This window comes from Anomaloglossus baeobatrachus, chromosome 3 (assembly GCF_048569485.1).
Source record: "Anomaloglossus baeobatrachus isolate aAnoBae1 chromosome 3, aAnoBae1.hap1, whole genome shotgun sequence".
Classification (NCBI taxonomy): Eukaryota; Metazoa; Chordata; class Amphibia; order Anura; family Aromobatidae; genus Anomaloglossus; species Anomaloglossus baeobatrachus.
This window is the reverse complement of record NC_134355.1, coordinates 506,010,175-506,034,047: the sequence shown is the minus strand read 5'-3', so window position 1 is coordinate 506,034,047 and position 23,873 is coordinate 506,010,175. Positions and strand designations below refer to the sequence as shown.

At 44.6% G+C, this 23,873-nt stretch overlaps 2 protein-coding genes across 8 annotated transcripts in view; one reads left to right on the top strand and one right to left on the bottom strand.

Annotated features, from left to right (window-relative positions):
* Positions 1–418: 418 nt before the first annotated feature.
* On the bottom strand, positions 419–15,111 carry LOC142296730 (uncharacterized). 7 transcript variants are annotated; one of them, XM_075340686.1, is made up of 4 exons: positions 14,948–15,109; positions 12,546–12,657; positions 6,506–6,575; positions 419–1,071 (listed from the first exon to the last, which is right to left on the bottom strand). In XM_075340686.1, the coding sequence occupies exons 2-4, from the start codon at positions 12,549–12,551 to the stop codon at positions 458–460; spliced, it is 690 nt and encodes a 229-aa protein (XP_075196801.1). In that variant the 5' UTR covers positions 12,552–12,657; positions 14,948–15,109; the 3' UTR covers positions 419–457. The 7 variants fall into 7 exon arrangements, with proteins under 7 accessions (XP_075196801.1, XP_075196798.1, XP_075196799.1 ...); XM_075340683.1 differs by lacking the exon at positions 12,546–12,657 and having other exon boundaries at positions 419–1,014; positions 14,948–15,111; XM_075340684.1 differs by lacking the exon at positions 12,546–12,657 and having other exon boundaries at positions 419–1,014; positions 6,506–6,572; positions 14,948–15,111.
* The window catches only part of GFM1 (G elongation factor mitochondrial 1), a 102,653-nt gene continuing 86,269 nt past the window's right edge, over positions 7,490–23,873 (top strand). Inside the window, exons 1-8 of the mRNA XM_075340680.1 lie at positions 7,490–7,628; positions 7,774–7,926; positions 12,572–12,704; positions 15,308–15,512; positions 15,600–15,716; positions 15,790–15,940; positions 16,015–16,169; positions 21,585–21,669. Coding sequence (XP_075196795.1) covers positions 7,554–7,628; positions 7,774–7,926; positions 12,572–12,704; positions 15,308–15,512; positions 15,600–15,716; positions 15,790–15,940; positions 16,015–16,169; positions 21,585–21,669 — 1,074 coding nt within the window. The 5' untranslated portion in view covers positions 7,490–7,553. The remainder of the gene's footprint in view (positions 7,629–7,773; positions 7,927–12,571; positions 12,705–15,307; positions 15,513–15,599; positions 15,717–15,789; positions 15,941–16,014; positions 16,170–21,584; positions 21,670–23,873) is intronic.

Genomic DNA, 23,873 nt, shown 5'->3' with positions numbered 1-23,873 from the left:
AGCACCCACAACATTGATGGTTATAAGTGACTTAGGGCCAAAATGAAGAATAGGTGGAGGAAGGTTGAACTAGATGGACCTAGGTCTTCTTTCAACCTAAGTAACTATAACCTTTTGTGGATAAGCAAAAATCTACAAACCTGAACACAATTTTTTTTATTTAACATTTTGATCAGACTGCATGAAGTCCACTTGCAAGTTAAGGCAAACCTCTAAGTGGATCCCTAACCCTACAGGTGCAATGCCATGCGTTTACCATTACAGGAGCAATACTGCACCAGCAGTGGGAGAAATCCGATGCCCCACAGAAGCCATGCAGCAAGGCAAAGCCCCCCCGACTACTGATCACCTAACCCCATCACCCTTTAACACCAAAAAAATAAATCAATTGTAGTAATGTATCCATAAAGACAACCAATAAGGATGAAAAATGTTTTAATAAGCGTTAATTACATATCTACTTTTTCTGTCTTTTAGAATAACGTAAACTATTAGCGTTAGAGGATTTTGGTTGGATATTCCTATAACATCGTTTGGAATTGCCTTCATCAGGCCGGCCTGATTTGCCATCCCGGTTGTTATAGTTTGCAAGACAGGGTTCATGTTTTGCTATGAGATCCTGTAGTAGGTGAACTCCAGTTTTGAGGGTAATGTTTGTATCTGAGGTGGTGTTATTAATTTCCTGCTGGAATGCCAGCATCCTGGTTGTGTAAAATCCCATGGTGTCGGCACATTCCTTCAAGCCATAAGCTAATTGAAGCACGGATCTACTGAGCTGGCATAGTTCCGAATGAATTTCAGTTAAGTTCCTTTCCAACACATTGGATAGATGCATGTGCTGATTGTGGTATTGTGTTTCATATGGATCTCCGTTTATATACCGGTAGTTGTTACTCTCCTCAGGGTATGTCCAGTCCTCATCTTCTAAAACTGGATGGAAGACAGTATCTTTTTCATCACTGGGCACTTCTTTTACAGAACAAACTTCTGATTTCCTTGTAGGATGAACTCCATCTAATGATTCAATCAGGTCATACAAATCATTGGTGGTGTCATCATTCTGATCAGGTTCTATGAAAAAAAATTACAGACTATCTTAAATGTTATATCTATCTATTACTAGGGACCATAACATTGGACACATACTAACCAGACAATAAGACACGTTACAGATTTTTTTTTTTTATCAAAATAGGCTCAAAATTCAGTGTCAAATTCATAACACTTGGTAACTTCCTATGCATCATGTACTTCATGCAACTTACTAACATGCCGGTACTTCATGCCTGATGTTCAGTAACGGGTCCTATTGGTCTTCTTACAGTTTGTGTCTGGTACAGGATTGTCAGTGTGATGTGTCAGTATGTGACCAGAGCTGAAGAGGCCACCTAACTATTTTATTAGCTAAACTTGTTCCTTCTCTGTAACTTCTAGTCAGTGGTGGATACAAACAAGTAAGCGGCCCCTGTGCAAGAACCGTATATAGGCCCTGTCACAAACAGCCCTCTGGAGCACCCTTAAGAGGGCTTTACACGCTACGATATCGTTAATGTTTTATCATCGGGGTCACGTTGTTAGTGACGCACATCCAGCGTCATTAACGATATCGCAGCGTGTGACACTTACCAGCGACCTTAAGGGTATGTGCGCACGTTGCTTTTTACCTGCTTTTTACCTGCTTTTTTGCTGCTTTTTCTTCTGCGCTGTTTAATGCCAAAATGGATGTGTTCTTCTATTCAAGCAAAGTCTATGGGAATTTGGGTTTCTTGTTCACACTATGTTGTTCAAAATGCTGCCTTTTTGTGGCAGAACTTTGGTCAAAAACTCAGCTTTTCAAAGAAGCAACATGTCAATTGTTTTTGCCATTTGGGTTTTGCACTGCAAAGCTGAGTTTTTGACCAAAGTTCTGCCACAAAAAGGCAGCATTTTGAACAACATAGTGTGAACAAGAAACCCAAAATCCCATAGACTTTGCTTGAATAGAAGAACACATCCATTTTGGCATTAAACAGCGCAGAAGAAAAAGCAGCAAAAAAGCAGGTAAAAAGCAGGTAAAAAGCAACGTGCGCACATACCCTCAGAATGGTGAAAATCGTTCACCATGGAGAGGTCGTCTCAAAGTCAAAAGTCGGTAAGGGTTGTTTATCCAGGTGGTTCATCGCTCCTGCGGCAGCACACATTGCTGTGTGTGACACCGCAGGAGCAAGGAACGTCTCCTTACCTGCTGCCGGCCACAATGCGGAAGGAAGAGGTGGGCGGGATGTTTACATCATGCTCAGCTCCGCCCCTCCGCTTTGATTGGCCGTCCGCTTAGTGACGTTGCGGTGACGTCGCTGTGATGCCGAACATCCCTCCCCCTTGAAGGAGGGATTGTTCGGCAGTCACAGCGACGCCGCCGACCAGGTAAGTACGTGTGACGCTGCCGTAGCGATAATGTTCGCTACGGCAGCGATCACAAACAGTCGCATGCGCGACGGGGGCGGGTTACTTACATGCTCGATATCGCTAGAAATTGCTAGCGATATCGCTACCGTGTAAAGCCCCCTTTAAAGTCAGGACAATTACGAACTTGACAGACAATAAGTAAATGAGGCTGTGGCTGTTCTGCTATTATACCGATTATTGTTATTGGGGCTCTTGGAGTGAAGGTATTGTGTATATACAGTACAGACCAAAAGTTTGGACATACCTTCTCATCTCTAGAACAACTATTAAGAAGAGACTTTGTACAGCAGGCCTTCATGGCCAGTGGAAATCTGTGCTTTGGTCTGATGAGTCCAAATTTGAGATCTTTGGATCCAACCACCATGTCTTTGTAGAAAAGGTGAACGGATGGACTCTACATGCCTGGTTCCTACCATGAAGCATGGAGGAGGAGGTGTGACGGTGTGGGGGTGCTTTTCTGGTGACACTGTTGGGAATTTATTCAAAATTGAAGGCATACTACACCAGCATGGCTACCACAGCATCTTGCAGCGGCATGCTATTCTATCCGGTTTGCGTTTAGTTGGATCATCATTTATTTTTCAACAGGACAATGACCCCAAACACACCTCCAGGCTGTATAAGGGCCATTTGACTAAGAAGGAGAGTGATGGGATGCTATGCCAGATGACCTGGCCTCCATAGTCACCAGACCTGAACCCAATCGAGATGGTTTGGGGTGAGCTGGACCGCAGAGTGAAGGCAAAAGGGCCAACAAGTGCTAAGCATTTCTGGGAACTCCTTCAAGACTGCTGGAAAACCATTTCCGGTGACTACCTCTTGAAGCTCATCAAGAGAATGCAAAGAGTGTGCAAAGCAGTAATCAAAGCAAAAGGTGGCTACTTTGAAAAACCTAGAATATAAGACATATTTTCAGTTGTTTCACACTATTTTAAGTATTTCATTCCACATGTTTTCATTCATAGTTTTGATGTCTTCGATGTGAATCTACAATTTTTAGAGTCATGAAAATAAAGAAAACTCTTTGAATGAGAAGGTGTGTCCAGATTTTTGGTCTGTGCTGTATATCACCGGTTTCAGCTCATGGAATATATAATATATATATATATATATATATATATATATATATATATATATATATATATATATATATATATATATATATATATATATATATATACATACCTCGGTACAGTTATTAACAAGCACTACAATAACACAATAACGTGAGATTTGAGGCTATAGGTTATAGAGTTAGAGTATTGAAACTATTAAATTTTATATATTTAATCCAAAAGAATAGGCAGAGTTTATAAAAATATACAAGATTTTGCAAAAGGGAAGCAATACAGTACAATATAGACAACACGTAAAATAAAATGGGTAAATGAAAAAAAATTACTACACCCTGGTCACTGAAATAGCTCTGATATATGGAGGGAGGTACTCCTTAAGAAACACGGACAATCCAATATACAGCAGAATTGTGATGTGTACCTTTAATGGAACCCCAGTCACCTCCCCTCTAGTGACTTTTTGTGGGGTGGCATTTGGTAGGGGCCTTTAATTCCCAAAAATTATGAAATCCCAGCTTTCCTCATATCTTTGCCTGAGAATCCCACACAAAAGAAATTGCTGTCATATTTCCTATTATGAATTTACAGGTCCATTGCTAGAAATATGACATGTCTACTGTCTTCCAGAGGCTAGTTATTAATTTGAGGCTGAAATGTACATCTCACAATTAAAGTAAAATATGTATTACATGCGTTTCAAAATCCTGAGGCCTAAGAAAGGTAGGCCATATTTGTGTGAGTTATGTACAGCTCAATATTTCATATTTTCCACTGCTGCTGATATGTCTGAGGATATCTTTATAAAACAGCACCCTGAAGTCACTAGGAAGCCCGTTCTCTGCCCAGGTTGTATGTTTTCCTTAACGTTGTAACACCGCAGGGGTCCAGAACTACAATTAAGAAATTAACTTTTCTCATTTCCACATCTGTCATGTAAACTATTTGGTTGTGCCTACAAGTTCCTGAGAGGGAGGGGGGGGGGGGTCAGTGCCAGCTCTTAAGACAATTGAAAACATATTTGGCTTATTATATTTGCATGACTGGCCCCTCTTTGTGTCTGTGACAGAAGCTGCTTCCTACATTGGAGGTGGAAGTGGGCCTTCTTACCTCTTGGACCATTGTGTGACTGCACAGGTTGTACTATAAGTATGTTTGCCCCTGTATATACAGAGAAGGGGGCTGGATAAGTAATTGAATGAGATGAGGAGTCCAACAGCTACCTTCCCAAACAAATGTGGTCATGGACCATAAAAGCAAATGGTGTCATGTGTCAGGCAGAGACCAGAGGAGAACCTACCTGAATTTGGGACTGTAGCTAGTGGTAGATGAAGATTTGGGAACGTTTCCTAATTTAATCAAATTTAAAGGGGACAACTTTGCACACATATTCTGCAGGAAAGTCTGTCAATCAAGATGCAGGAGGCGTGATTACAGCACGCTCACTGTATGATTAGCAGTGACTATAACCGTTCTCTCCAATGCCCTGATGATTAGAATTGAGTAACAGGGAGACTATAACTTCCTTGAATCACTGTAGTCACTGCAGATTAGCAATACAAGTGTAGGTAAATAGTGTATTTGGTGATGACAGGTTATTTTCTACTACATTTTTTTCTACAGCACCAATAAAAAAAATGAAAGCTAAATAGAAAAGGGAAATCGCTTTATTAAGACATAAACATGTTAAGGGGTTGTCCAATACTCGGACAACCCCTATTTAATTATTATGTTTCCCCCAAATAAAATAATAACATCCATTCTCACCTTAGATGACAGTACTGTACTAGCAGTGTCAACACTGGCTCTGCCGGGACTCACATGATATTATGTCACGCAATCCCTGTGGCCAATCAGTGCCCGCTTCACTTTCCCTGCCCTTGGACAAATCAGACATCAGTAGGAAGTCAGAGCTGCAGCAGCTCTCACTACTTTCAAATGTCAATTACATCTGACGGAGGGGACAGGAAAGTGGCCAATGATTGGCCACAGGGAGCCCTGTGTGAGCAAGTGCTGACAACCCTGGAACAAAGCCAGAACCGGAAGAGAGTAAAAGTGTTATACTACCTGAGAGAAACATAGTACCATATTTTAAGATGCACTTTTCCTCCCAAAGATTTGGGAGGAAAATGAGGGGTACGTCTTAAAATCCGAATATAGCTTACCGGAAGGTGGAGAATTGGCGAGGCCTGTCTGTGCGGCTTTCTGTGAGGGCAGCCGGGTGCCTGTCGGTGTGTGCGGGCGGTTGTCGGTGAGTGTGGGCAGTTGCCTCTTTGTGCCGTCGGCCGGCTGCCTGTCTGTGCCAGCGGCTGGCTGACTCTCTGAGCAGGTGGTCGGCGCCCTGCTGGCTACCACTCTCTGCAGGCGGCCTTGCTGGCAGCGATGGCTGTGTGGCAGGAGTCCCAGATGGTCTGTCTGCAGTCCGGGCTTCAAATGATGGCGCCCGGAGTCAGCACGTGCACAGATGGAGTTTTGAAGCCCGAACCGCCAACAGAGCATCTGGGACACCTGCCGCACTGGCCTGCTCAACCACACAACTACCGAAGCTTCTGGTGCCAGCACTGACATACTGCCTCTGCCAGCACAGATCCGCCACCGCTGCCGCACAGCCTCTGCCTCCTGTGACCCCGCTCTACCACCACTGCCGCACCCCTCTGGTAAGATAACACCGGAGTATATGACGACACCATTATTTTTTTTTTACCTTTTATATCTCTAAATTTGGGGTGCGTCATATAATCCAGTGTGTCTTATAAAACGAAAAATATGGTAATTAACCAAGAATTGTCCAAGTAGTGGACAACCCCTTTAATACTGAGACAGTACAAGAGAGGCTAAAAGGGGGGGACGACACCTGGAAAGCAGTAAGAGAAGTACCCTGCAAAATAAGACCATATAAATAGAATACCCTGTATATTTATTGCATAAAATCATCATTACATATAACCCCACTTTTTCTATCTGGACAAAGAAAAGTAGTAACTTACCAATACTGGTGCTTTGATCATCATTCATGTTGTTCATGTTAGGTTCCAGAGCTTCACTGGGTGTGAGCTGCTAAGATAAGAAAATGATACAACATGTTTACCTTCATTATAATCCTTATAGGAATTGTCTCATCCTCACAAATTGTTAAAATTGCAAAGTGATTGTAAAACGAAGGACATTTTAATCTAATAGGTCTATCAGCGGTGGCCATTTTACAGAGAAAAGAGAGCAATTCTTGAAATCTCTTTGCTATACAGCATAGAAGCACTCCTCTGAAGCTGGCAAGAACGTTGGATCAGCTTCAGTGCCCCTAAGCTCTTCCAATACTTCCAAAAAACGCATCCGGCGTCCATAGGCATGCATTGCAAATCGTGCCGCATCGGCAGGATGCGGTTTTTTTTTGCCGGACAAAAAAACGTGCCAGGCAACGTTCCATCCGGCCGCCGCATCGGCTAAATCTGCCGCATGCGGCAAAAAACGGACGGAATGCAAGCCCATGCGGCACAATGCGGCACTAATGTAAGTCTATGCAAAAAAAACCCGCAACCGGCGGCAAAAAAAAAAACTGTTGCGCTTTTTCTGCAAAGCGCCGGATTGTGCCGCACAGAAAAAACCGGATGTGTGAAAGCAGCCTAAATAAGTGCAAAGAAAGTGAAGGAGCTGATGTGACTGGCCCAGCTCGCCAGAGCTTCCCATGCACACAGCCCCGGGGCTGCTCTAGTCTTCTGCAGCCTCCTCGCTAGGGGGCGCTCTCTCAGAACAGAATAAACCCCCCTCACTGCCGGGGTTCCGAGAACAAGGTCCTTTCTGCAGCAGCGTCTCCATGAGCAGCAGATTAGTAGTGGCCGCCAGCAAGGACACAGCACAAGGAGCAACAGGAGGAGTGCTGGAGAGTCGCCTCACGCTGTGCATCACTTCCGGGATAGTAGTGTGCGTTCCACCTGCCGGAAGTTGTCGCGGTTTGACCTTTGCCGGCATCGGACACCCGGAAGTGGTTTTCTTCCGCTGCCAGAGATCAGCGTGACTTTCACAGGGAGCCTGGCAGCTATGAGTCTCCTGCGGGCAGCCTCAGTGATCGGGCCCCGGGTACCACGTCACGTGGGGGTGACAGCCGGGTGTCAGGTGAGACGCTCGTAATATCTATGGGGACTGTGGGGCTGTAGAACTATAAGTCTCAGCACAGTGTGGCTCATGTCATGCTGGGGCTCGTGTCTGAGCATGTGTGTGGTACTTTTTCTGGCCTTAAATCTGTTTTATTGTGTTGCAGCTGCCTCTGACCATCTACAGACATTGCTCGTCAGGCTTCGTCCCCAATGAAAAGATTCGCAACATCGGGATCTCTGCCCACATCGATTCCGGCAAAACCACGGTGACGGAGCGTATCCTGTACTATACTGGGCGGATCGCGCAGATGCATGAGGTGAGAGGCCGGTGCACCGTTATCGAGAAGCGATGACCCCCCCTTCCCCCAACGATGCAGGCAGTGCCCTATTATAGAGAAGTGATGACCCCAATACTACAGGCAGTACCCTATTATAGAGAAGTGATGACCCCCAACACTGCAGGCGGTGCCCCGTTATATAGAAGCGATGACCCCTGACACTGCAGGCGGTGCCCCGTTATATAGAAGCGATGACCCCTGACACTGCAGCCGGTGGAACATGACAACCATCCAGTATGTACAGGACCCAGAGACCCCCTTGGGAGATACTGGGGATTGGAGGATGGGGCGCGTTGATTCACTCCACCTTTCTGTTCTCCGGTTGATATGCCTCCACCATGGATGTCCGGCAGTGATTCACTCTGCCCCTACAGAACACTTGTACAAGTAGTGGAGCATGTGCTGGTGTTTCGGGAGAGCTGGCGGCCGAGCCATGGGTCTACTATCTGTGTGTGCCCAGTTCCGTTGCAAATTTAGTTAAAATCCCAAACAGACTGTAGACTATGGTATTTTTTCTTTTCTGGTAAAATGAGTCTTCATACTGAAAACACAAATCTCCAACCTTATGTAGTAAAAAAAAAAATGCCTGGATTTCAAGTCCAAAAATCCTAAAACTTGGCCACATTTGAACCTACTGATATTGAGAAAATCCCTTTTAATCTGCAATAAATCAGTCTTGATAGGCAGCAGGGGATCAAATGTCATGTATTTTTTTAGCAGATGTTTAAAAGTGTAGTCACTTGTCAGAATAAAAAAAACCAAAAACCATGTAGATAGTGGGCTAGTATCATATTTAGTGCGTGCTATCTCCTGCTGAAAGGCTTCATACATACATATATTATGGTTTTTTTGGTTTTTTTTGCATACTAAAAAAATGGATCGTTTTTAGGGATGATCGAATACCTCAAATATTCGGCTTTGTGAATATTCGACGAATAGGTCGCCGCTATGCCAATATTCAATGTGCAACATAAGTCTATGGGAAGCCCGAATAGTTGCTATTCGGCAACTATTCGGGTTTCCCATTGACTTACATTGTGCATCGAATATTCGCGAATAGTGGCGACCTATTTGTCGAATATGGGGGTAGCCGAATATTTGGGATATTCGATCATCCCTAATCGTTTTCCATCAGTGTGCTAGATCTGATTTTCATATATTTTTTTTGTCTCTTTACCATCAATCTGGCATCTGTTTTAGTCGAATACAAAGATTATAGATTCTAAAATGTACATATTCATTGTGTTCTAAACATGGCTATCTGATCAAGGCCTAATTGTCATGTCACACAACGACGACGACGACGTCGCTGCTAAGTCACCATTTTCTGTGACGTAGCAGCGATCTTGCTAGCGATGTCGCTGTGTGTGACATCCAGCAACGACCTGGCCCCTGCTGTGAGGTCGCTGGTTGTTGCTGAATGTCCTGGACCATTTTTTAGTTGTTGCTCTGCCGCTGTGAAGCACATATCGCTGTGTGTGACAGTGACAGAGCAACAACTGAATGTGCAGGGAGCCGGCTTCTGCGGATGCTGGTAACCAAGGTAAATATCGGGTAACCAAGCAAAGGCTTGGTTACCCGATATTTACCTTCGTTACCAGCGTCCGCAGCTTCTTGAAGCTCCCTGCTCCCTGTACACGTAGCCAAGGTACAAATCGGGTAACTATAAGCAAAGCGGTTTGCTTATTAACCCGATGTGTACTCTGGCTACGAGTGCAGGGAGCCAGCGCTAAGCGGTGTGCGCTGGTAACCAAGGTAAATATCGGGTAACCAAGCGAAGCACTTTGCTTGGTTACCCGATATTTACCTTAGTTACCAAGTGCAGCATCGCTTCCACGCGTCGCTGGGGGCTGGTCACTGGTGAGATCTGCCTGTTTGACAGCTCACCAGCGACCATGTAACGGCGCAGCAGCGATCCTGATAAGGTCAGATCGTCATCGTGATCGCTTCTGCGTCGCTACGTGTGACCTAGGCTTAACTCATCAGAAGATGAAAAAACAAATTCCTCCTCTTCCCACCCCCAGAAACTGCATTAAGCTAGTCCATGGCTGGCCCCTGGTATTAAAGGGCTTGTCCGAGACTTTTATATTGATGACCTCTTCTTAGGATAGGTTGTTAATGTGATCGATGTGGTATAACCACTGTTAACCCAGTGCCAGCAGTGGTCAGATGTGCTGAGCTTCACAGCTTTGTCACTGCATAGTGGTTGTGGCCAGGTACTGCATATCTGCGTACTATTGATTGGAATAAAGGGTATATCTGCGGTACCCGGCTGCAGCCACTATGCCATTGATGGAGCTACACAGAGCTGTAATTCAGCACATCCAGCCACATGCACTGGGAATAGTTGCTCGGTGGGAGTGCTATGTCGCACCCCTAGCAATCAAATATGGATAGGCCATCAATGTAAAAGTCCTGGACAACACCTTTTTAAAGAGAATCTATCAGCAGGTTTTTGATACCTCATCTGTATACAGCTTGATTTAGGCAAAGAGATCCAGAGTTCAACAATGTGTCACTTTGATTAATGGGTGCAGCAGTTGTGACAGTTTTTGGTTTTTGCAAAGCTGGGAAAACTGCCCCTGCCCACACACCCTCTGTATCTACAAAGTGTATTCACATCTGCACATCACAGCAGGGAGTGTGCTGGAAAGTGCGAGTGCCCAGCTAGTCATAGCAATAAGTTACTAGTGGTAAAACAATCATTGCAGGTAAACGGCAACACACTGTGTGATTGGAGAGCATTGCTAAATTCTATTTGTTAACCCTTACAGCCTACTGGCTTCAGATTATGTATTACTTTAAACTGAATTATGCTGATGTACAGTACAGGATTTGGCCGTGTTCAAGAATGAAACGGTTCTGGCAAAAGGAAATGAATTTTTCTAATCTGATACAATACGCTAAGAGAAGTCAGAAGTTATTCCTTATCCTTAGGAGCCAGTGTTGAATAAAGCGGTGGTGCACGAGAAAATAGCTGAGCGCGTCTTTACTTTTTCCGGCAGTGCCATAGGGAGTGAATGGAGCGGAGGTCGAGCATTCACATCTCTGCTTCCTTCAAGACGGGTCTCCACAGAGCCCTGTTCTCAGGATAGTTGGGGGCTGACATTGAGACCCCCTTCTGTAAACAAGTACTCTTTTATCCTGTGGATAGGGGATAACTTGCTATTATGGAAATAACCCTTTAAAAAGAGTGTCCCCAGGTCTTTGCTGTGCCATCTGAGGGCAGCCTGCTGTAGGGGCCCTGATCCCAGCCGTGTGTCACTCAATGAGCTGCTTGGTGTAGTTCTGATCTCCCACTGATCATGCATTGTCTTATCACCGAGGACTAGCAAACCTCCATATTCATTGGTTGTATAAATCCACCCCCCACCACGTATTCGCTGCTTTCTTCATTTGCACAGAGCTGTCAATCAGTGGTGTAGGAGATTTATACTGAGCTGAATACTGAGAGGACTAGCAGAGCTGCAGCACATAAACCCGATATCAAAACTACAGCAAGAAGCCCAGTACGTGACTCAACATTAGGGTCTCTGGCCTCTTATTATTCTGCTCTCAAACGATGGAGTAAAAACCTGCAGACAGATTGTCTTTATGTGTAACGATATTACTAACCATGGATTTATTTATGCAGATGAGTTGTTGATCCAGGGATTTCTTCTCTATTTGTGCTTTGGAGGACTCTTTACTTTTAAGATAAAGAAAATTGTCCTTTGCCTCATGGTTAGCGAGGGGGGGGGGGGGCTGCCTTATTCTAGAGCAACATAATAGGATAATAGTTGGAATTTCCTGTGTAGATTGCACCTTTGGCTCAGGTGAATGGTCAGAATGGCAAAAGAATCCAAAGTGTCCGGTAAAAGAACATAAAACCTCGCTTTTATTCCGACTTCATTAAAGAGAGTCCACAATGCATCACATATAACACCCCAGGCCTGCCGGCATGTTCCCAGCGATATGAGTAAGGGTACGACTAGTGTGCGGAACGCGTCGGCAGCTCCCCCGCTCTACATGAGGCATCCCGGAGTCTGTGTAATGATCTGATAAGAAAACCATGCATTCGTTTCTTTATGCCGAACATATCTGATTCTTTATCTCACTAACAGTAGAGAAGGCTGAACCGGATGGACTGTTTTTTGTTTTTTGTTTCAGAAGCGAATCGGATCACACTAAGCTGACCCTTGGACCCATCTCTGTCCATTTGATCCCAGTGTCATCAGCATAATTGGCCCTACTCTCACATGAGAATCTATGGCTGTCTGTACGCAGCCTTAAAGGGATTGTCTTGATGAGGCAGCCTCTTTAATGCCAACCTAGCTCCCCATTCAGCACATGGATGGCACAGATATGGCATTCATGTGATGTCCATTTCATCTCAGACCCATTCATAGATGTGTGAGTTTGATTTGTGGACTCATTGTGACCTGTTTTTACCAACCCTTGACCTGCAAACTAAAATAAAAAAGCTTTTAGAATGCACCCCTATAATGTAATGGGTACAGGACCTAAGCATGAAAATATAGATGGAAAATGTACATGAATCCTAAGTACAAGCCATTGTGACTTTGCACACTCTGCGTGTTCATTCCCGGGTCACTCACCATCATGTCTGGTTACTTTTTTCCAGGTGAAAGGTAAAGATGGCGTTGGGGCTGTTATGGATTCAATGGAATTAGAGCGGCAGAGGGGAATTACCATTCAGTCTGCTGCAACCTACACCATGTGGAAGAACACGAATATCAACATCATTGATACGCCAGGTACAGTATCATGTGTATATATCGCAGTCAGTAATCGCATGTATGACCGTGCTCCTGTGCACTGCATGTATCACTTTGTAGATACAATGCTGGTATATGTGAATTAGATTTCCATTATTAGGACAGGTTTATAAGTACACCCCCCATCTGCAGAGCATCTAGCCTAAGCCAATGTTCTTCAGGAAATGAAGAGTTGAACCCGTTAGGTTCTTATATTACACAAAATCCTGTGAAGACATGGGAGTTTCTCAGTGATAGTGTGGCAGCACGGTGGCTCAGTGGTTAGCGCTGTAACCCTGCAGCACGGTGGCTCAGTGGTTAGCGCTGTAACCCTGCAGCACGGTGGCTCAGTGGTTAGCGCTGTAACCCTGCAGCACGGTGGCTCAGTGGTTAGCGCTGTAACCCCGCAGCACAGTGGCTCAGTGGTTAGTGCTGTAACCCTGCAGCACGGTGGCTCAGTGGTTAGCGCTGTAACCCTGCAGCACGGGGGCTCAGTGGTTAGCGCTGTAACCCTGCAGCACGGTGGCTCAGTGGTTAGCGCTGTAACCCTGCAGCACGGTGGCTCAGTGGTTATTATTATTATTATTATTATTGTTTATTTATAGAGCACCATTGATTCCATGGTGCTGTACATGAGGGGGTTACATACAGAATACATGTACACGTTACAATAGACAGACTAGCACAGGGGGAAGAGGGCCCTGCCCTTGCGGGCTTACATCCTAAAGGATTTTGGGGAGGAGACAGTAGGTGGGGTGTAGGTGGGGCGGCAGCTCCGCACGGTGGTGGGGCGGCAGCTCCGCACGGTGGTGGGGCGGCAGCTCCGCACGGTGGTGGGGCGGCAGCTCCGCACGGTGGTGGGGCGGCAGCTCCGCACGGTGGTGGGGCGGCAGCTCCGCACGGTGGTGGGGCGGCAGCTCCGCACGGTGGTGGGGCGGCAGCTCCGCACGGTGGTGGGGCGGCAGCTCCGCACGGTGGTGGGGCGGCAGCTCCGCACGGTGGTGGGGCGGCAGCTCCGCACGGTGGTGGGGCGGCAGCTCCGCACGGTGGTGGGGCGGCAGCTCCGCACGGTGGTGGGGCGGCAGCTCCGCACGGTGGTGAAGCAGTGAGGTCATTGAAGGTTATAGGCATTTCTGAACAGATGAGTCTTTAGGTTCCGTTTGAAGCTTGCGAGTGTAGTAGATAGTCTGACGTGTTGAGGCAGTGAGTTCCAGGAGACTGGGGATGCTCGGGAGAAGTCTTGGAGTCGGTTGCATGAGGACTGTGCATTAGCGCTGTAACCCTGCAGCAGGGTGGTCCTGGGAGGGTTTATATCCCACCAAGGACAACATCTGCAAGGAGTTTGTATCTTCCCCCTGTGTTTGCGTGGGTTTCCTCCAGATACTCCAGTTTCCTCCCACACTCCAAAGACCTATAGATAGGGAGTTTAGGTTATGAGCCCTAATGTGGACCGTGTAAAGCATTGAGGAATTAATGGTGTTATATAACCGAGTAAAATAATTAGATCTGTAAAGAGATCAGTATGTACTGCTACAAGAGCATCTGAAGGGCCTGCTGGTTCACATACCTGGATGTGCCTACATTTTCAGACATAACAGCCAGGCATGTTATAAAGACTTCTAATAGCCACAAAAGGGGAAAAGTGAATGGAAAAGGGGAGTAATTGCCTGTGGCAACTAATCAGATTTTACCACTTTTATTTTTTTCTGGCAGTGTTCCTTTGATTCAAGATGAGTGAACCCGAGGTCCGGAGTTCATAGCATTGCTGTGCTCGGGAACGCTCGGTGCTCAGCCCTGTGTGAGCTGCTTGCAGTGTTTGTTCGGCTCAGACTGGGGGTAACAGTGTGATGGAATGTAGTATGTACAAAATTAAAGTAAGAATATGGAAAACCCCGGCCACCTGCGCACCCCTCCACTGGGAGTGTTCTTTTTTTGGCTGGCTACATGTATGCAGAGACCCGAACTGCCAATCAGTGACTTCTATTGGGGCTCAGGTGAAGTCCGGATCCCATCCAAACTTTTTCTACAGTCCGGCTGAACCCGCCAAGCTCATCTCTACCTTTTGATAAATGTAAGCTGGGATCTGATTAGTTGTTATTGGCCGCTGCTCCATGTTTTTCCCCTATATACATTTGTGCCAGTTGGACTCCTACAGTTCAGCTGTTCCTGTGCAGCCAATAACTCCCAACTGTCCCGGTCCCTCTAGATCTCATTTAGCAGACGCTGCACCCAACTTTACTTACATCCTTCTGTTCCTTGCTTCTCGTGGTCGCTTGGTCTTCTGGAGATGAAATCACTTGTGAACACGTCACTGAGTGTCCGGACATCAGAGCACGGCACCAACTGAACTGTCCTGAGAGGAGTTAGCTGTGGTCGTGTGCTCCAGGCTCAACTGCCGGTAGTCAGTGACGTGAGCTGCAATCAGGAAGTGGCTGTCTCACGGTAAACAAAAATGGCCGTCATTGAGCGTGCATAGGCCACGATTGGGAGTTAGAGCCATGGCAAAACATTAAAAGAAATTACCACCAGTGACAGGCATTGACCCTACTAGTGACCTTAGCAGCCTATCCCAGCTGATGTATACTCTATTACTCATTCTGCAGGACATGTGGACTTCACTATTGAAGTGGAAAGAGCCCTGCGAGTGCTGGATGGCGCTATCCTTGTCCTGTGTGCGGTTGGGGGCGTCCAGTGTCAGACAATGACGGTGAACCGGCAGATGAAGAGATACAACGTCCCTTTCCTAACCTTCATCAACAAGTGTGACAGATTGGGCTCCCACCCTGAGCGGGCCGTGCAGCAGCTGAGGTGGGCACACATGATGCACATGGTTCTTAGGATCATTCGCAATGTGGTCCTTCAATCAGGTCACTTTCTGTTTTGTTTTTATACCAGGTCTAAATTAAACCACAATGCGGCATTTCTCCAGCTTCCGATTGGACTTGAGGGAAATTTCAAAGGAATCATAGACCTTGTGGATGAGCGTGCCATTTATTTTGATGGCCAGTTTGGGTATGTAGATCTGTATCCTAGAGGGTTACTGCTGGGTGTCTGTAGGGTACCAATGCAGCCGGTGTCATTTCAGGCAGCAGATACGCTATGATGATATCCCTGCTGAATTCAGAGCGCAAGCGGCAGACAGACGGCAAGAGCTGATAGAAAGTGTGGCGAACTCTGATGATATCTTAGGAGAGATGTTTCTGGAGGAAAAGATCCCAACCGTAACTGATCTGAAGGTGAATTACTACACCTAATGTGTGTGGTTTGCACTCGTTTTTTTGCTTATAGTAACTCGCCCTGTCTTCTTTAGATGGCAATCCGCAGGGCCACTCTGAAGAGGATATTTACCCCCGTACTAGTAGGGAGTGCCCTGAAGAACAAGGGTGTACAACCACTTCTCGATGCCGTCCTAGAGTATCTTCCAAACCCATCTGAAGTTCCCAACTATGCAATTCTGAATGAAGAGTAAGTTTTTAGAGTCCTGTCTCAGCTTATTGCAAACCTACCAAATAAGACCTGCCATCCAGTCTGTGAACATCTTACTACAGAACTTGAGGCGCTGAGCAGATTGCTGTAATTATTTTCCAATGAAACTGTATAACTTGTAATATGCTGATTTACATCCCAGCTAAACCTTATTTCAGAAGTCCATGTATCACGGTCAGAGTACAGACCTAGATGGATGGAGTGGCTGCAGGGCTCCTGACTTAAACTTGCCAAGTTTGGGTCAGGAGGCCAATCTGTGGGTATCATGGTCATGTCTGAATTCTGAGCAAAGCATATGTTCAATGTACAAAATAATTAAAAGGAGGGATGTGGTACACTGCAGATACTAGTAACACATGGCTGGATATTGAAGGCACAATATAAAGGGAGGAGAAATTTACTCCCAATCTATTTGGCCAAAAAGGTTTAATACATAGTACATTATTTAGTAATACAAATAGTCTAGACAGAGGATTACACTGAAGTACCGTATTTTTCAGACTATAAGACGCACTTTTTCCCCCCCAAATGTTGGGGGAAAGTGGGGGGTGCGTCTTATAGCCTGAATGTAGGGCTACGGGGAATGAGGATGCTGCGGTGGAGCGGGTCATCGGGGGCACGAGCAGGCTGTAGCAGCCTGCCGTGACCATGTGGACCCGCTCAATATGCACGCCCCTCATCCCGCTATCATCCCTCAGCGCTGAAGCCGGCGCTCCACCCCTGGCAACTACAGCCTGGAGTGATCATGTGCGGCTGTATTCACTGCCCCCCCCACGCATCATCATCATCGCGGGAGGCAGTGACTCAGTATATTCACCTGTCACCGATCCCCTGCAGCATCACAATCTCCTCTTTGCTGCCGGCGGCCGCTGAGTGGAGCCGTCCCCGTTCCCCTGCAGCATCGCAATGTCCTCCTGTCTGTGTCGGCAGCCGCTGAGTGGAGACTAGCAGTGCGCACAGCGATGACGTCATCGCTGTGCGCACGTGTCCACATGCAGCCGCTGGCACAGACAGGAGGACATTGCGATGCTGCAGGGGAACGGGGACGGCTCCACTCAGCGGCGCTGCCGCTGACAGACAGGAGGAGGAGCGATGCTGCAGGGAGTGAGGTAAGGTGAGGGTTTTTTTTTTTATGTGCCACAGGATGCAGGCCGTATAGCAGGATGGGGGTATATTATGAGCAGGATGGGGCCATAAGCCAGGATGGGATATATAGCAGGATTCGGCAATATGGCATGATGACGGTATATAGCCGGATGAGGGGCATGTACTGTATATACAAGGCAGGAGGATCATTACCAGGATGGGGTACCTTAGAAGAGAATTTGGCGACATTACCCCCATAAGTGTCAGCAGCAGATCCTTGCCCCATAACAGTGTGTCAAAAAATACAGTAGTAACGCCAGATTATTTAACAAAAAAATGTGTATATAGGGTGTGGATGAATATACAACAGATAAAACACCAGTGTAAAAAATGTACTGCGATTCATACAAAAAATGTATATAATTACTCCCAATAAAAAACAAAAATTGGAGAAGGGGCCACTAGGTGGCAGAAGAGCAGCAGAATTGCTGTGTACACTGCAATATATAGATAAATGTCCCCAGCAACCCTGAGAAGAGTCAGTTCTAATAGAAGTGCAGAATATTAGTGCTACAGTATAATAAAACCTAATCTACAAATAATCTGAGAGTAATGCATTACTCCCAAACAGTCACACACAATGACTGAGTGCCATTTACTAGCCCACATGGCAGCAGCACCCTCCCCACCGCACATTTCTCAGAAGTGCTTCTTCAGAAGGGACCCTACAATTTCCAGCCATCTGTTCCTAGTATCTGCAGTGTGCCACATCCCTCTTTGATTTTTTTAATTATTTTGTATATTGTTACATGTGTATCATCCATTTTTTTAAAAAAAAATTTAATATTTTGAATTTTTGATTTGAGTCCGTGTATCTATAGGAATTTACTTATTATTGGGGTTGAATCCTACATGCAGCACCCATATCAGTGGAGTGCCACGTATCTCACATCATATACGGTAGTGATCCTAGAAAACCCTTTAAAGAGGTTGTCAGATACCTATAAGTCCCTTTATAAATATCATTAAGCCATAACCACTTATCTAATTTGTTTTATTATAACATTCCCTACCATTCTCTCCCTACAGCTATTCCCCGTATCTGACTTTTCAATTATTTTTTCTTTTTATTTTTATATCATGTGACGTTCCATTTGAGGGTACTCTCTATGGGAAGTCACAGGAAAATGGCCCTCCAGTCACATTCCTGCAGATTCTATAACTCTGTGAGATCGCTGCTCGTTACACACAGCCCTGGTTCGTTTTCTTCAAAGGCGCTCTCCCGCTGTGACGCACACATCGCTGTGTGTGACCGCGAGAGAGCGATGAAATGAAGCGAGCAGGGAGCAGGAGCTCGATAAACATCGAGTAACCAAGGGAAGCCCTTTCCCTGGTTACCCGATATTTGCCTTCGTTACCAGCCTCCGCCGCTCTCACGCTGCTAGTGCCGGCTCCTGCTCTCTGCACATGTAGCTGCAGTACACATCGGGTAATTAACCCTATGTGTACTGTAGCTAGGAGAGCAAGGAGCCAGCGCTAAGCAGTGTGCGCGGCTCCCTGCTCTCTGCACATGTAGCGACGTTATGATTGCTGCTGCGTCGCTGTGTTTGACAGCTAAGCAGCGATCATAACAGCGACTTACAAGGTCGCTGTTACGTCACAGAAAATGGTGACGTAACAGCGACGTCGTTGTAGCTATGTGTGAACCCAGCTTAAGCCTATTGTCTTATATTCACCCACTGGCATTTTAATCTGTTTTTACGATCGCTCCTGTCTTATCTATTTTGTGACCTTCCAAATGCTTCAGCGGTTACAACTCAATCCAAATCTATGAGAGTCTCGTTCTGGCTCTCATACACTTGTATGTAGAGCTTGTGACGTAACTTCCAGCCAATTACAAGTTACGATTACAAGATGGCGCAGTGGAACCGTAGCGGCACCGAAAAAACAAGAAAACGCCGCAAGGTGAGTACAAGACCAGGACTAGGGATCTTAGAGGTTGTCCACTACTTTAACATTGGTGGCCCATCCTTGGCCCATCCTTAAGATAGGTCATCAATGTCTGATCACACAAGATCGCAAATAATTCTTTAAGGCACAAGAAGAATCAGCTATGATCCCCTGCAGTAATGTCTTTATACTCTTTTGCATCCTCCCCGGGCCAGGAGATGTGGTATGGTCAGACACAGCCATTACACAGTATATAGCAGGGACACATATATAAGATCTCAGCACAGGAACATTAGTTTTCAACACCTCCAATTGTAGAAATTATTATTCCAAGATCTATTGATTAAAATGAATTTTGTTCTTGGGACAACCCCTTTAAGGAACTAAACTCCTTCACTTGCTGTGCAGGTAAGTCTGTCAGACTTTGGCTTTTCTATATACAGTTAGGTCCAGAAATATTTGGACAGTGACACAATTTTCGCGAGTTGGGCTCTGCATGCCACCACATTGGATTTGAAATGAAACCTCTACAACAGAATTCAAGTGCAGATTGTAACGTTTAATTTGAAGGTTTGAACAAAAATATCTGATAGAAATTGTAGGAATTGTACACATTTCTTTACAAAACTCCACATTTTAGGAGGTCAAAAGTAATTGGACAAATAAACCAAACCCAAACAAAATATTTTTATTTTCAATATTTTGTTGCGAATCCTTTGGAGGCAATCACTGCCTTAAGTCTGGAACCCATGGACATCACCAAACGCTGGGTTTCCTCCTTCTTAATGCTTTGCCAGGCCGCAGCCTTCAGGTCTTGCTTGTTTGTGGGTCTTTCCGTCTTAAGTCTGGATTTGAGCAAGTGAAATGCATGCTCAATTGGGTTAAGATCTGGTGATTGACTTGGCCATTGCAGAATGTTCCACTTTTTTGCACTCATGAACTCCTGGGTAGCTTTGGCTGTATGCTTGGGGTCATTGTCCATTTGTACTATGAAGCGCCGTCCGAACAACTTTGCGGCATTTGGCTGAATCTGGGCTGAAAGTATATCCCGGTACACTTCAGAATTCATCCGGCTACTCTTGTCTGCTGTTATGTCATCAATAAACACAAGTGACCCAGTGCCATTGAAAGCCATGCATGCCCATGCCATCACGTTGCCTCCACCATGTTTTACAGAGGATGTGGTGTGCCTTGGATCATGTGCCGTTCCCTTTCTTCTCCAAACTTTTTTCTTCCCATCATTCTGGTACAGGTTGATCTTTGTCTCATCTGTCCATAGAATACTTTTCCAGAACTGAACTGGCTTCATGAGGTGTTTTTCAGCAAACTTAACTCTGGCCTGACTATTTTTGGAATTGATGAATGGTTTGCATCTAGATGTGAACCCTTTGTATTTACTTTCATGGAGTCTTCTCTTTACTGTTGACTTAGAGACAGATACACCTACTTCACTGAGAGTGTTCTGGACTTCAGTTGATGTTGTGAACGGGTTCTTCTTCACCAAAGAAAGTATGCGGTGATCATCCACCACTGTTGTCATCCGTGGACGCCCAGGCCTTTTTGAGTTCCCAAGCTCACCAGTCAATTCCTTTTTTCTCAGAATGTACCCGACTGTTGATTTTGCTACTCCAAGCATGTCTGCTATCTCTCTGATGGATTTTTTCTTTTTTTTCAGCCTCAGGATGTTCTGTTTCACCTCAATTGAGAGTTCCTTAGACCGCATGTTGTCTGGTCACAGCAACAGCTTCCAAATGCAAAACCACACACCTGTAATCAACCCCAGACCTTTTAACTACATCATTGATTACAGGTTAACGAGGGAGACGCCTTCAGAGTTAATTGCAGCCCTTAGAGTCCCTTGTCCAATTACTTTTGGTCCCTTGAAAAAGAGGAGGCTATGCATTACAGAGCTATGATTCCTAAACCCTTTCTCCGATTTGGATGTGAAAACTCTCATATTGCAGCTGGGAGTGTGCACTTTCAGCCCATATTATATATATATATAATTGTATTTCTGAACATGTTTTTGTAAACAGCTAAAATAACAAAACTTGTGTCACTGTCCAAATATTTCTGGACCTAACTGTATGTACCTGTACCATGTGTTAATTCACGTATGTTTTGATGTCAAATAGGGAATCAGACTGGTCTCTTTTGAATTGAACATCTTTTATATCCCTTTCATAGAAATGTTCCTATACAGATGTTCCCATCTATGCGGAGATTTCATGCTGTTATAAGACCTTTCTTGGGGAGACAATGACTAGGGGTCGGATACTCGACTGTCATGCAACTGATCTTATACACACTTCTTTTGACATTGTAAAACTCATAAATAACTAACATATCTATTTTTAGGAGTTCAGAAGAGCCTACCAAGATTTTGATGAGCCCTGTAAGGGATGACTCCCATCCATTTGCTGGACTTGCATTTAAGCTTGAAGTAGGTGGCCAGTAATGACATGATTGACATCTGTGCTAGATATTTGGAAATCCATACTAAATGCACTACAATTCTGGTATAGGTTACATCAAATAGGTGTCTTATGACTTCCAGCATACTTGTGGCTTAAAAGAAAAGGCAAAACCAGACAGCTGTTCCGAGTAAAATTAGTCAAATGTGAACAGGGGCAATCTGCTGCGACTGCAGTAACCTGCAGACAAGTGCAGCAGTGCACGAGGATGTCATGGTATATGTGAGCATTGAGTATAGGATATCTCAACAGTATTAGTAAACTATGCCTATAAAATAAAGGTGCTTGGCTCACGAGTTGGCCAATTTGTGTGCACTCATCTGTCAGCAACTTGGTAGCTTCATTGTAGATGGGAACCTGAATTTTCAAATGTATTATGTGTTTTAGACACTGAGTCTCATTTGACAAAATAGCATGGCTTCGCTAAAAGGTTTTTTGGCAAATAGTCAACAGGGTTGCAAAAGATGAATTAAAACAAAAAAAAAAGTAAATGATTTGAGAAGAATCAAATGTGAAGCAACCAGAAGACCATTATCCTCCAGTGTTGTCCTATTCCAGAACTGTGATCTAATGGGAGTGCCCAGAAGTACAAGGTGTTCAGGGGTCACCATCATTTCTGAAGTAAGCAAGGCTGAAACCTGACCACCACTGAAGACACAGAAGGTGAAACGTAAAGACTGGGTCAAGAATATCAGAAGACAGATTTTTTTCATAGGTTTTATGGACTGATGAGATGAAAGACACTCTTGATGGACCAGATGGATGGACCCGGGGCTGGATCTGTAATGGGCACAGACCTCCACTTCATCTCATATTCCAACAAGGTGGAGGAGGGGTCCAGCTACGGGCTGGTATTAATAAAGATGAGCTAGTTGACTTTCAGGTTGAAGATGGATTTAATATAAACTCCGAAACCTAGTGACAGTTTCTAGAAGAGCCTTTCTTTAAGCAACAGTAAAGGAAGAAAAGTCTTCTCGATTTTAATACAGGACACTGCTCTATCTCAGGCATCAGTGTCCACTGCTTAGCTGGCCATTTCTTGGCCCAGTCTTGACATCTCACATTGTGTCTTGTTCAGTGCTGGTCAGTTTCAGCCTCCCTTACCTTGGCCTTGTCTCTGAGCTCTGAATACCTTGTAGTCCAGGGAGGTTGCATCTCTGGAATATGTGTCATCAACAAACAAACAGAAATCAGAGTATATTGTATCAAAATAATTTTATTTTGCAAAAAATATATTTTTTTAAAAATGTTTTTATTTATTCCAAATCACTAAAAACATCACAACATCAAGAAAAACATCACCAGAAAAAATGCATAAACAAAGAGATCTTTGACCTAAAAAAATATTATTGGTGAGGAGAGCAGAAGGAGGTTATACTTTGTTCATAACGAAAATATATCAGAGTTTATATCATTAAAACATCACCTCTGCCCTTTCACCAATATTAGAAACAGCACTGATACATATATTAAATTAATAAATATTACATCAATAAATACATATAATAGCCTCTGTATATAAATATTCAATCCCCAAAGGAACAAATTCAACTCTCATATAAATCTATAAAACCTATATAGGAGGGATCTCATCTACATACATATAGATTCCCCCTTAGAAATGATATTAGATTATAGCTATGGAGTTTATAAGGAGTACAAGGGGTTAATAAGGAGGAAAAGCACAGCCCATTCACTGACTTGTCTACTCGGGCTGGATGTGAATATCCACTACCCCCAAACACAACTAAATCAATCGCCTTATAACAGAGGCTCTTAGTTAAATGTAGCATAAATTACTGTACCATACTTGCCTAGTGTAAGGTCAAAGAAACCCTCAGAACCTCGACGCACGTTTCAAGACAAACCTTTTCATCAGGAGGTCAAAGATCCCTTTGTTTATGTGTTTTTTTCTGTTGATGTTTTTCTTGATGTTGTGATGTTTTTAGTGATTTGGAATAAATAAAAAAAATTTAAAAAAATATATTTTTTGCAAAATAAAATTATTTTGATACAATATACTCTGATTTCTGTTTGTTTGTTGATGACATGTATTCCTTTGAGTTAAAGTATCTTTAAAATCATGGTGGAGAAAATATAAAAATCTGCTAATATGTATCTAATCTCTGGAATATGGCAGCACTGGAGGATAATGGGCTCCTGGTCGCATCAC